Genomic DNA, 13,221 nt, shown 5'->3' on the forward strand with positions numbered 1-13,221 from the left:
TTGCATATTTAAGAAATAGATAGACATATGTTTTACTTTTTAAACATGACATCGTAATTTTTTTTTTTAATGTCATAATTAACATTATTCATAAGTATAAAACCTTAAAAAAGAAAAATTTTAGAAAACCATCGGAAATTTTCCTATGTTATCCTCTTCGAATCAATCTCAAAACTAATGATTCCAAATCATTTTCCAAGCACTTTTAAAGAAAATGTTGCAAAACCCATGTTGCCCTTCCAAAACCTATAAAGAGGCCCATTATTGGACCCAGTCCAATGCAATTCCGGCCTATTTAAGCCCATAATCTATTTGGCCCCGCAAGGCCCGATTGCCGATGCCTGAACAGACCGAGATTCAATCCGTCTTCACTACCACTGTTACCAAACACCAGAAACATCCCATCATCCATACCATTCTCTGCAAACCCTAGCATGCGGTCTCCAATCGCCACAGCGCAATGAAGCGAGTGTGGAAGTCGGGTCTCATCTGCACAAAACCCAAAATCTTAACCCCCGATTTCCAGAACCTCGCACGGGTTACCCACACGCGGACCCCATTACAGGGTCCGTACACTCTAACCAGCATGATCGGTTTGTTCTCCGACAAGCACTCTGAGTTGGACCTCAGAGCTAGAGAGGAGCTGAGGGGCAAGGTTTCGCAGCTGAGAGACGAGTTGGTGCCTAGTGGTGATGACTCGGATATGGTCGTTAGGGTTTTGGAGGAGAAGGGCGAATCGTTGTTTCGGAGCTATTCCAATGGGTCCGCCTTTGTTGAGCTGCTGAAGCAGTTGAGCTCGTGGCCTTACTTAGCGCTCCAGGTGTGTTTTTGGTTTTTCCCTTGCGTTTCGTGTGTTTATGTTTGTGTTGTGTTTTGTTTGGTTTTTGAGAAAATGTGGGAAAAGTAGGAAAAACTCTGAATTTTATGGTTTTTTTTTGTTTCGGATTAGAGTCAGCTGGGTTAGTGGCCCGACTTAGCGGCAGTTGAGTAGGTTTACTGGTTAAAGATGTGGGATTTGAATTCACTTTCATTTCCTGCCTTTTCTGAGCAACCAAACGGAGGGATTAGCAGTTGGGGGCTATGTTAATGGCGCATTTTTATGCAATTAGTCGTTTGGTATAGAATTTATTTGAATATACATTTAACTATACGTAGATTAATAGCCTTCGTGTATGTATATTTTTTTGGGGATTTTTTATTAAATTTTCAATAGGAATTAACTAATGCATCCTGTTTTAGGTTGGATTTAAAGTGCTCTGTTTGGTTGCTGAGAAAAAGCAGGAGAAAAGAAATTTTAAAAATAAAAATGAATCTTGGAATATTTCATCACTGAGACCTGAGAAAGAAATTTTCTGTGCATTTAAAGCCCAACACAATTATTTGGCGAAATCTGTAACAGAGTTTAGTTATTCATCTCCTGGAGACGAGAATAACTGGGAGCAAGTTCAAAAAAATATTTTGACACATTTCTCTTATTTCATCCACAACCAAATAGAGGTTGAGTTTATTGTGTCAAGCATGGATTTGTAGGAGTATACTTGGTTTTCTTGTTATTATTATTATTATTATTTTCAAAGTGGGCATTTCAGGATTTAAATGAATGAACTCACTTCCATAATTTGGTGATACCATGGTGATATTTCAATGTTACGAGGTGTAACGTGTTCTTGGGAGTTTGAATGACAGATAAAATGCAATGAACTGATTCAGCTTCCAGAGAAGGTCGAAATATCTTTTTGTATATTTCTCTACTCAGGTCAACCTGAGATCAGATTTTTCCAAACTTCTTGGGGTTGGCCACATGAATGATTTTTTCATAATTCAAATGTATTCAGGTGCCTTTTCTTTCATCAGATCCTTGCTAGTCACCCATTCCCACAATATTGTTTTTGAAATTGAAAATTGGGCGATGATGATATAAATAATTGGGGAGGGACAGTCTTTGACTTCAGGTTTAAGGTTATTCTGGATTTAGGTTTTCTCCCCATATTTATTTCTTGTATTTATTATTTTACTTCTTTTTTTCTAAGGTTTTTAATTGGAGAAGAAACCAGACAGATTATAGCATTCCCATGACATCAGAGGAGTATGCCAAGGGTATTTCAGTTGCTGGCAGAACTAAGAACGTTGATCTTGCGGTTGAGCTGTTTACGGAGGCTGCTAATAAGCAAATTAAGACAACTTCTACTTATAACGCACTGATGGGTGCCTATATGTGCAATGGTCATGCAGAGAAATGTCAGGCATTGTTTCGGGACTTAAAGAGGGAAGCAAGTTGTAGTCCTACAATTGTAACATATAACATTCTTATTTCGGTCTTTGGTCGCTTGATGCTGGTAGATCACATGGAGGCAACATTCCGGGAGATAAAAGAATTAGAGCTCTCACCTAACATAAGTACATACAATAATATAATTGCTGGGTATGTCACAGCTTGGATGTGGAACAGAATGGAAGATACTTTTAGGACGATGAAGGAAGATAACATCCAGCCTGATATCAACACACACCTGCTAATGCTTCGTGGATATGCACATTCAGGTAATTTGCAAAAAATGGAAGAAACTTATGAATTGATAAAGGGTCATGTTAATGACAAGGAAATTCCATTGATCAGAGCCATGATATGTGCATACTGTAAGAGTTCCATCACAGATAGGGTTGAAAAGATTGGTGCTCTAATGAAGCTCATTCCTGAGAATGAATATAGACCTTGGTTGAATGTGATGTTGATTAGAGTTTATGCACAAGAAGACTGGGTAGAGGAGATGGAAAATTCAATAAATGAGGCCTTTGAGCATAAAACATCTGTAAAAACAATGCGCGTAATGCGATCCATCATCGCAACTTATTTCCGATGCAATGCAGTAGACAGGCTTGCAAACTTTGTAAAGCGTGCAGAGTGTGGTGGATGGCATATATGTCGGTCTCTATATCACTGTAAAATGGTCATGTACGCATCCCAGAAGCGCCTGGAGGAAATGGAAAGTGTCCTTAATGAGATGGAGAGTTCTAATTTTTGCTGCACTAAAAAGACATTTTGGATCCTCTATAAAGCCTATTCAATGTGGGATCAAAGACATAAAGTTGAGCAAGTAAAAGGATTGATGTGCAAGCATGGATACGGAATTCCTTCTGATGTTCTCCTTTCATAATACATTCTTTATGCAGCATAATATTGCATGCCAAAAAGTGCGAAAAGCATTCAGCTGATTACTGTGGATGTTTAGTCACATCTGTAAGATGGATTGTGGATTTCAAATCATTCACAGGTAGACGTCTTCTCTCATGCTTCTTTGTTAATTACCTCTTATATGTTGACCCATTTTTCCATTTCATTGCCTGAGTTTGAACCCTTTTATTTGTCAGTTTGTTGCTGTTGCTTATTCTTGCTTGCAATGGCTGCAGGTAAGAATATTGTTGTCTCTATAGTAAAACTATTTGCTCACATGACACTGATTTCTCAGTGTTCATACCCAGCTTGGCTTCAACAATTATCAGGGTAGAAGCCACCTTTTTGTTTTGAGCATGTGTTTTTACAGTTTAGCTCCACACTGTTATTTAAATATCTGACCTTACCTTTGGATTGCTTAATCGCAGTAGTTCTTAAAGGACGACCAATGTCATGGGAGGCATATTTATGCCTCTTCCATGCTTGCAAACCATAGTCTTCAGAAAATTGACAATATACAAATCTGTCATGAGATTTTTTTTCTGTTCCAGATTAATGCATGCTTGCTCTCCTATTTGTTTATAAGGGGGAATAAAAAATGTACATTTGGTAGATAATGCTACCAGTTACTTCATTTTCTTATGAACTTTCCAGATATGTATGGCAGATTACATTATGAATTATTTTATTGCACGATTTTATAAAAACTTATCAAGTACATCTAGCACTTCGTTAAATTATTGTCTGGCTGCCTAACCATCAAGATTCTTCGGATGGTATTGCTAAGTTTGTTTGACCTGATATAATGCTTATGCACCTCTGTGGTAATTTTTATCTCATGTCAATTTTTTTGAACTAAAGGACCTCTCTACCTGCTCTTGAACACTGAACCAAATGCTTTGCCCTCTGAAACAGGAAAATAATTCTAAGATACAATTTAATCAGCACCCTCCCTACTTGGTCTTTGAACTAGTATGAACATGGTTACCATTCAGCACACTAGGAGGTTTTAGTAAATAATTCACACACACACACATAGATATATATAAGCCCAAATCACTGGTTTCTCAGGGTAAATGTAAACTCACTTTTAAGGTGGGGCTACATTATGAATTGTTTTATTACACGATTTTAGAAAAACTAATCAAGTACATGTAGCACTTAGTTAAATTATCATCTGGCTGCCTAACCATCAAGATTCTTTGGATGGTATTGCTAAGTTTGTTTGACCTGATATAATGCTTATGCATCTCCATGGTAATTTTTATCTCATGTCAATTTTTTTGAACTAAAGGACGTCTCTACCTGCCCTTGAACACTGAACCAGATGCTTTGCTTCTGAAACAGGAAAATAATTCTAAGATGCCAAGTTAATTAGTACCCTCCCTACTTGGTCTTTGAACTAGTATGAACCGTGGTTTCCATTCAGCACACTAGAGGTTTTAGGAAAAAATTTACCCACACACCATCTCTTGCCCATTCTAAGCCCAAATATAATGCTTATATATATATTTAAGCCCAAATCACTGGTTTCTAAGGGTAAAAGTGAACTCACTTTTAAGGTGGGGCTTGGATAGAGGCACCATTATTGGTGTAGAATCTTGCAAGCAAATGGGGGCAGAACCCAAGAACACAGGAATTTGTCCTTGTTCTCTTTCTGCTAAATAGGAGTTATAAGAACAAGCTAGCAAATGACCATAGAAACAAAGGCTACAACTTGACAATTTAGAAACTTTTTCTAGCTATGCTATTAATTAAATTTTCAGGTTCAGCATGCACAATCATGGTTTTCTTGGTGTCCTCGCTATTCTTCATTTCCCTTGGTATCATATCATTTGTCAAATTACTTAGATTTCATAAATTCATGATTGGTGGGGGCCTACCACTAGTCAAAATCTGGTTACCTATTCTACTGAAAAACTTATAACATATTTACTGTGTCACTTGGGACTTTGCCCATGTGGTTGCTCACCCTCTAAGCCCATGTTCAAGATTTACTTTGGTTTAAGTTTGTTCTCTTGGTTTTGCATTTAGTTGACCTTTTCTTTATTCTGCTGTACATTTGATCGACTGAATACTTCTCTTGCAGATATTGCTACAAAATGCTTGATGGACCATGGCTAACAAAGTGCTGAATGCAGCCTGATATTGAAATAACATCCACCAAGATATTAAGGGTGGTGATTATTCCTGTGCAAAATCTGCCAGAAATTGAAATAACGTCCACCTAGAGATTAAGGGTGGTGAGTTTGTGTGTGTAAAACCCCAGTTCACTTCCTGTAACACCTAGAGATTGAGAGAGATCAAATTGTTGGACAATATTTTTGGAACAATTAAACCCACGAAAGTAAACCTTCCAAGGGCTGTGCTATTGTTCCCTATTTGCTTGAATCAAGACCCTTCCTCAAGAGGGGAGGTGATGAATCAAATCAATCAGTAACAAGGGCCAGGATCGTCAATCAATGACATTAGTTTCCTGTATTGCTGCAGCACTTTTCTTGACATTGTCTTGTAAATTATTTCTGATGGTATGAGCTGAGCTGAGCCGAGCCAATCATTATTACCAATTCAAATTCAAGAATTCTTAATGGCTTCTGCGGCCGTTTTTACTCAAGGACTCAACTGTTTGTAGGCGCTTGTACTTTGTTGTTCTTGTTTCTTTTCTGCCTGGTTTCATCACCATCTTGAGTGTCTACCCTCCATCTGGTATCAGTGATGGGGGTGGGCCTCTTTACCCTTTCTGGTAATATGTTATGCTTACCCACATAGAGAAGACGATATTGATATGGCAGCTGAATTGGTCACCGACATGCCCTCTATTAGCATTGCTCTATTCCATATATAGCTTCTACTAATGGATTTGCTTTGGCTGCAGCCATCGCTCATCATTTTCATCTTCTTTTATGCTTCATTTGACTGCTCTGCTCGTATATGATTACAAAGCACAAACGAAAACCAAAACTTCCATTCAACTGGGCCTACTACGACTGTTTTAAGGTTTGTCGAATACGGGGGCGTGTTCGCTTATCTGCCAAGAAAAAATAAGGAGGATAAGCCACAAACATTGATTTTCTATTAATTCTCACCATTCCAAATACCCTACTCATTGGTTGTTTCCAGAATTAAATACTCTTTGTTTTGGAACCCTTTCCCGTTTGCTTTTATTGTTGCTTCCGACATTTACTACCCTCTGATAACAATTATGGATTATGGATGAAAACTCACGAGATCACAGGTGAGGGTGGTGGTGGTGGAGGTGGTTGGAAGAAGAATCTGGACTTTAGACATGCAGGACCCACTCGTGAAAGCCCAGTGCTTTTGAGCCTTGACTTTAAAAACCATGTAAAAACAAGGGGGTTTTTAAGCATAACCTTTGTCTTTCATGGTGGTTGGATTATCCTTACTTGTGTCTTATTATTTAATGCCAAAGGTGTATCCTTCTGGAGGATTCAATTCACTAACCCATGTGAAGTCAACTGTAAAAATTAAAAAAAAATAAACAAAAAGATAATAATTAGACGAGATCATAGTTTGACTGTTTGAGAGGCATATTCATATAAGGCATATAGGACAATCATCTTGAAAGTTTGAGAGCTTTGAACTTGGCTTACAAAAATTGTAAGCTCCACCCAACAGTCTTGTGATTGTGACCCTTAAGAAAGCTCTAAAAACTTGGCCTTCCTGGATGGCACCTTTCATTATATACAGAGATATTTGAACTTCTATCATCTCACTTATTTTGGCATTTTCCCAACTTTCACTGGAGTCATTTTCATGGTACATGCCAGCAACCTAACAAGACATTAAAGGTAACTAGGTAATGATTTTCACACTAGCAATACTAATAAGCAATAGGCTAACCCCAAATTTCACCTATAAACTCAATCCAATCATGTTGAAACTCGCCATCCATAGCTTGTTAAGCTAAATTTTTACCTGGGTCGGTAGGATTACCAAAGTAGAATGAATCTGTGTGCTTGGGTCACTCTTTGATTGGCTGTGTTTCCTGGGTCAAACTGTGTGCTATCAATCAGGCGTGCAGAACTTAAAGGTGTCGGCATGAATTGGGCAGAGTTTTAGAGAAGTTTGTCAATTGTTGATTATCACGCAACCAAGTTGTTGGATGAAACGCAATGTGAAACACATTGGTCTGCTTTCACTGTATTTCTATGTAATGTGAAAAATGAAAACAACCCCTTGAATAAGATGGATGAATGCTCAGTTCTAACAAGTAAGCCAAAAGCAAATGACTTCATTATGCACGCCACTCTGTTGTGACTGACCCCCTTTTGTCCATATTATCAACAAAGTCAAGTTTCCTTAATGCACTCACAATCATGGTTCACAAGAAGATAACATATTGGTTGGATAAGTAACGAATATCGGAATAGTTTAGCAAAGATAAGCCAAGCGATTTAATTCAGAAAGACTCACCTAACCATGCCTTGGAATGGTCAACTGGGAATTAGTCCAAAGTTGGAGCCGAGAGCCTGGCTGCGTCAAGCGAAGAATCACGGTGTGGACGCATAAGCCGCAGCTAAATGACCAGCCAAATAGATTAATGGGTGCCTAAACAAAAGACAAAGGAATAGATTAATGCGTTGCTGACCCAAAAAAATTAAGGGTTTTGTCTGTAATGGCAAATAAAGAAAACCCATTAGAAGAAAGTGACTTGATGATGATGTCTTGGGGAATATATTCACACCATAAACAGCTAATTTACAAGGAACATTGTATAATAAAGTGAAAAACAAGGATTAAAGAAAGTTAAGAAACCAAAGTGATAGAATTGGTGATTGACAAGATGCATACTAGGCATATATTCTAAGGGGGAAAAAGGAAAGGCCTAGAAAGTCAAATGTAGAGACAGAGTTCCATGTCCTTGTCCAAAAGCTTAGCTGTTTCTACCGTATGGTGGTGGCATGAGGCATTTCAAAAGCAATCCCAACAGCTTAAAATTAAAAGGGTCATTTGTGGGGTTCTACCACAAGTGGTCCCTTGATAGTACAATCCAAAATTCCCAACCACTAGTAGATGGGTTTCCCTCCATCAAAACAATGCCAATTCCTGAATTTTGCTGTTTTCCTAAACTCCAAACAAACCCATCTACAGAAGCAATCAGGAGCTGACAAGGAAATTAATCAAATCAACGTCAGAAAGATGGCGAAACCCATGATTCGGACTCGTGCCCAATCATTTCTTTGTAAATTTTTGATGCCTCCTTTTGGTGGATGGGGTTTGTTTTTGGCTTTGTGAGGGCAATGGGATTTGATGGTCTGCCACCATGAACACCATCTCTTGCCCATTCTAAGCCTATTACTAAGAAAAATCCACCCTTTTTTTCCGCTAAATTAACTTTCGGTGTCACCTTTTTGTACTGAACTTAGGATTTTTGATCCATAATGGGATACAAAGAGAGAATGGAAGATCAAAATGGGATTCAATTCCTCTAACCTTTTCTGCGTATAGCAAATCAAACAGTTCTCCCCACAGTAGAAACAGGTTCTTATGGTGCTAAAAAGGACAACTGAGAAGACTCAGCTTTCAATTATTCAAAAGACAAAATGAAAAGGCACCGAACAAAGCTATGAAAATATGGAAAAACAGTGATGATTATGGAAATTATAACACAATCCAGAGACAATGCACCATCACTATAACAGACAACCTTCATTTTTCTTGTGAGTTCAAGCACATTTTGGAAGATGCCATGGGAGGTTTCAGCAATGAAGTTTCCATGTAATTGAACATGCATAAAGGCAAAGTAACTGGGAAACAAAGAAAGGATTTTCCATATCTAGATAAAGAATAATTGCATAGACCCACTAACTGCTATTCAGGTTCAGTCAGTTTTTGGACTCTCAAACTAATTCCCAAGTGAGGAGGTGCATGGACCAAAACCTGAAGACAAGGGTGAAATTCGGAAGTTGTTCCAAGTTTTCTTGAGAAAATCTAGATATCCAGAAGCGGGAAAAATGAAGAATAAACTTCAGAAAGAATACAAAGATTATTTCTGTTGGAGCTGGGGAAGGGAAAACCTGACTGAAAAGTAAATAAGCAAACAAAATCTTTATATAACTGAAGAACACAAGTATATAACATACACGTTCACAATACAATGGATATATTTCGGTTCATCTTCTGAAATTAGTGCTTGTAATAGTAACCATTTACTGAAACTGATCGATAAACCTGAGTGTTATCCCCATACTTCTCCTTATTTGCAACTGGAAGGCAAAGGGGTGAGCTTTTCTATTAGTTGGTTCAGCCAAGTCTCATATATGAGCTCCAATCTGATACCAAATTGCTAAAACTGGCCTTCTAGGATGAAATACCTTCTAAACACTTGACCGAAAGAGGCAGTTATCTCCAGACCAAGAACAACTATTTTCCAAAGGTGCAGAACTCCCATATCAGCACCATAATGGTAACACAGTAAGAAGTAGCACTACACAATCTCATAACTACACACCATCACTGCAGAATGGGGAAAAATGACCCAGAGTGAAATGTCAAGCTCCTGTTAAGTATGGCTGCTTGTAGGCTGTAGGTAAGGTTAAAGAAGTTTATTAACAGTTAGATTTCACGAAATTCTTTATCTCCTCCATGAGGCAATAGAAGTGATCGTTATTTGGCAAGAAGTAGAAACCTATAGTAGCCTGCTCTAGGAATAAGAGATTCACATCTTGCCCAGCTTTCTTGAGCCCTTCAACATAAGCCAATTGCCAGTCTTGAACAAGATCAAAACCAGCCACGACAACGAGGCTTTTGGGGAAGTTGAGCCCTTCTAGGCTTTTGCCCCTGGGACCAAACGGATTACATGCTGGATGATCTCTATCTTCCCCTTCAGGGAGAAAAGCCCTCCAGTACCAATCCCGGTCTTGGATTGTGACAAAGTATTTTCCATCCAATCTCTTCTCTGATTCAGTTCTCTCTTGCCCACCAAACATTGGGTGAAGGAGGATATTACCCAATACCTCAATACCTGATTCAGCTGCCCTCACTGCAACATGATGAGTGATATTGCCACCAGAACTATCTCCGGCCAAGTACACATGAACCTTGGAGTCCTTTCCACTCTGAAGCCATGATCTTGATTTAACCCACTTAAGAGCTGCCCATCCATCATCATATGCACATGGGTATCGATGTTCGGGTGACCGGCGATAATTCACGGACACCACAACTGCCTTGCAATTCCCCACAAGCCGGCGGCAAAAATAATCATATATAGCACTATTGGCGGAGGAATGAGTGAAGCTTCCACCATGGAAGAAAAGAATGACAGGTACAATCTCAGTGGTGCTCAAGGGCTTTTCCAGCTCTATGATCCCCCACTGCGCCTCATTTTCAGGCGCAGGCTGGTAAACCCGGTTGAGAAGACCGGTTGTTTTATCAACGATATCAAAAGAGAAAACCCCATCAACCGGAAAAGAATTGGCGGGGGCTTTTCGCTCAAGAAACTCCGCCAATTCACGTTCAAAAGTGCCATCTGGCCGGCGAAGGAGATTGTATGCTAGCTTGAAATTGGAAATGAGAATCCAAGTATTGAGCGGAACCACCCTCTGCATAGAAACATGGATTGAAGGAATTAGAAGTGCTATTTATCAATTGCAGTCAACGAAGAGACACAAACCTAAAAACATTAAGCATAAGGTTGATGATCATATGCATCGGTTATATAGAATAACAATTTTGAAAATTCTATAGAAAATCAACTAACAATCTGAGGGAAAAACAGAAATCCAACGACAAAAAAGGCCAAGAAATGATACAAAGTTGACTGAAAATCACTACAAAACAAGAAAAATAAGCAGAGCAATTTCAAAAGAGCTTTAAATCAGAATTCAAACCCTTCAAACTGAAGCTAAAAGAAAGAAGAACGAACAAAAAAATGAACCTTCTGCTCCAAATTGAACTCATATTCACAAACTTCAACTTTCCAGAACAAGAACAGAAACTCAAAATCAGAAAACATGGAAGAGAGGAAAATCAAATATCGTTGTAATTAATAAAAAAATAGAAAAAAAAACATCATAGAAATGTCCAAAAAAATTAAGCTGAGTAGCGACAACAACCCGAAAACACACTAAAATCCCTTCAAATTGAAGAAAACAATAAGCCTTTCTGCTCCAAATCAGACTTCTGAACCTCCAACTTCCCAGAACCCAAACAACAAACAGCAAAAGAAAAAAAGAAAAGAAAAAAAAAAGCAAAAAAACTCAAACCCAGTGTCAGAAACATGACAAAAAACTAACGAAACAAACAAAATCAAAGAAACCCATTAACCAAAATCACCATTTGACTTCAACCCTCGACAGACCAATCAAAAGAGAAGAAGAAATACCTTAGATTCATTGTGGTTGACTTCATCACTCCCGGCCATGATTCAACAACCCCCAAAGCCCCAATTTCGAAACCCAGGAAACAAACAATCGTCAAAACACAAGAATAATCTTCACTCCACAGCCACCGCTCATAGCTCTTGAAAAAGAGTGTCTGGAAATGGAAGAAGACTAGTCCCCCTCAGTGAGGCCCCCTCACATTTGATTCCTAGTTTAGAGGTCTGAACGAGAAGAGACACTTCTGAAAAATAAGCAGAAAGGACCAAGTCACTGAGAAGTGAGAACTAAAGGATCGAAGAGATATTAGAGAGCGAGAAAGAGAGAGGGGGAAGGGGGAGGAGGTGCGTAGGATAAGAGAGCGGCGCAAGAAAGAGGAGGCGTGGAGTCAAACGCTAAGGAACGACGGTGGTGGACGGAGACGACAGAGACGACAAAGCAGGGCGGCCGAAATAAACTGTTTGGTGGCCCCCACCTTTTTTGTTTTTTAACCATGTTCTCATTTATTATTTTTTTATTAATTTTTTTTTGCCTCTTTTTCTAACACATTTGGTCTTCGACTCCTTTGCAAGACATGTAAAGGGCTATTGTCACTCTCTAATGCCTACTCTCTCCATTTTTAAGATTTCATCCTACTCTCCTTAATTATTCCCTTTCATTATTAATTAATTTTAATATTTAATTTCAACCTCAATCTTTTCTCTAATTCCAATCATTCTCAATTTTATTGTTCATAATTGCGATATTCTTAATAATAGTCCCTCCTGTGCTTTTCATTCTTATAGTACTTTTTTGTTTTTATTGTATTTATAAAATAATATAAATATTTTAATTTTAAAAAAAATTCTAAAAATAAATAATAATTAAAAATTCAAATATGGTTTTTAAGGGTGTTTGAATGTAATTTTTAAATACGGGCAACCTGATTTCTTAAAATGATTTAGAATTTAATTGAAAGAGTAGAAAATAACTTTTATATTAATAATATTTTTTATAATGGTTCTAAATTATATCATTGATAATATTTTGAATTTATTTGATACTGGTTATTATGGAACAGTTAGCACCCGAAAATTTGGGTCTTTATAAAGAGTTTTAAGGACTTGGTCATGAACATTTTTTCGATTCTTCTCAATCATAAAAAATAATAATAATATTTTTTATTATTTAGCAAATTTTAAACTTTTCACTTATTTTTTATATTTTTAAAAATGAATTAAAAAAATTTAATCAAGATCAGATTAAACTTTCATAAGAAAATGTTTTTTATTTTACGTGTTGCATAAATTTTTGTGTAGTTTGAATGAGAGATTAAGCAAAATTTAATGCGATTGGGATAATAAATGAATGTGGGTGGGGAAGGAAAAAGAGGTGTGGAAATAGCCAAAATCATTAGATTTCCGAAACAAGAAATAAAAGGAAGGAGACAAAAGAGTTTTCCTGCGTGTGGCCGACGCCAAGGCACGTGGCGACAAAGGGCTCCGTCTCGACGCTTTTGCCAAACACACCCTCTTCGAAATTCACCAAACTGCCCCCACACTCTCCGCCCATTCTCCCGTCTTTGCCACTGAGGAAGACACGTGTTTTGTCTTTTAGCGAAAAGCGCGTGACGGCATGTTTTTTGTCATGGCCTCAGCGTGGGGAGGTCCCTTTTTCCTGGGCCCATCCCCGGTGGTGGCCCAGTGGGCTTTGGATTTTGTCGTTCTC

At 38.1% G+C, this 13,221-nt stretch overlaps 2 protein-coding genes across 4 annotated transcripts; one reads left to right on the plus strand and one right to left on the minus strand.

The window, feature by feature from the left end:
* The first annotated feature begins 321 nt into the window (after positions 1–321).
* On the plus strand, positions 322–5,786 carry LOC100256237 (pentatricopeptide repeat-containing protein At2g30780). Of its 3 annotated transcripts, XR_009465986.1 has the most exons (4): positions 322–820; positions 2,031–3,272; positions 3,370–3,408; positions 5,262–5,786. XR_009465986.1 is itself a non-coding variant. In XM_059737851.1 (2 exons), exons 1-2 carry the CDS (start codon positions 461–463, stop codon positions 3,153–3,155), a joined length of 1,485 nt encoding a protein of 494 aa, XP_059593834.1. In that variant the 5' UTR covers positions 322–460; the 3' UTR covers positions 3,156–5,786. The 3 variants fall into 3 exon arrangements, 1 of the variants encoding a protein (XP_059593834.1); XR_009465985.1 differs by lacking the exon at positions 3,370–3,408; XM_059737851.1 differs by having other exon boundaries at positions 2,031–5,786.
* Positions 5,787–9,215: 3,429 nt separating this feature from the next.
* On the minus strand, positions 9,216–12,118 carry LOC100249385 (gibberellin receptor GID1B). Its single transcript, XM_002271664.5, has 2 exons — positions 11,520–12,118; positions 9,216–10,737 (listed from the first exon to the last, which is right to left on the minus strand). The coding sequence occupies exons 1-2, from the start codon at positions 11,556–11,558 to the stop codon at positions 9,742–9,744; spliced, it is 1,035 nt and encodes a 344-aa protein (XP_002271700.1). The 5' UTR covers positions 11,559–12,118; the 3' UTR covers positions 9,216–9,741.
* Positions 12,119–13,221: the final 1,103 nt, after the last annotated feature.

The sequence above is a fragment of the Vitis vinifera genome, chromosome 7 (assembly GCF_030704535.1).
Source record: "Vitis vinifera cultivar Pinot Noir 40024 chromosome 7, ASM3070453v1".
In the NCBI taxonomy this organism is placed as follows: domain Eukaryota; kingdom Viridiplantae; phylum Streptophyta; class Magnoliopsida; order Vitales; family Vitaceae; genus Vitis; species Vitis vinifera.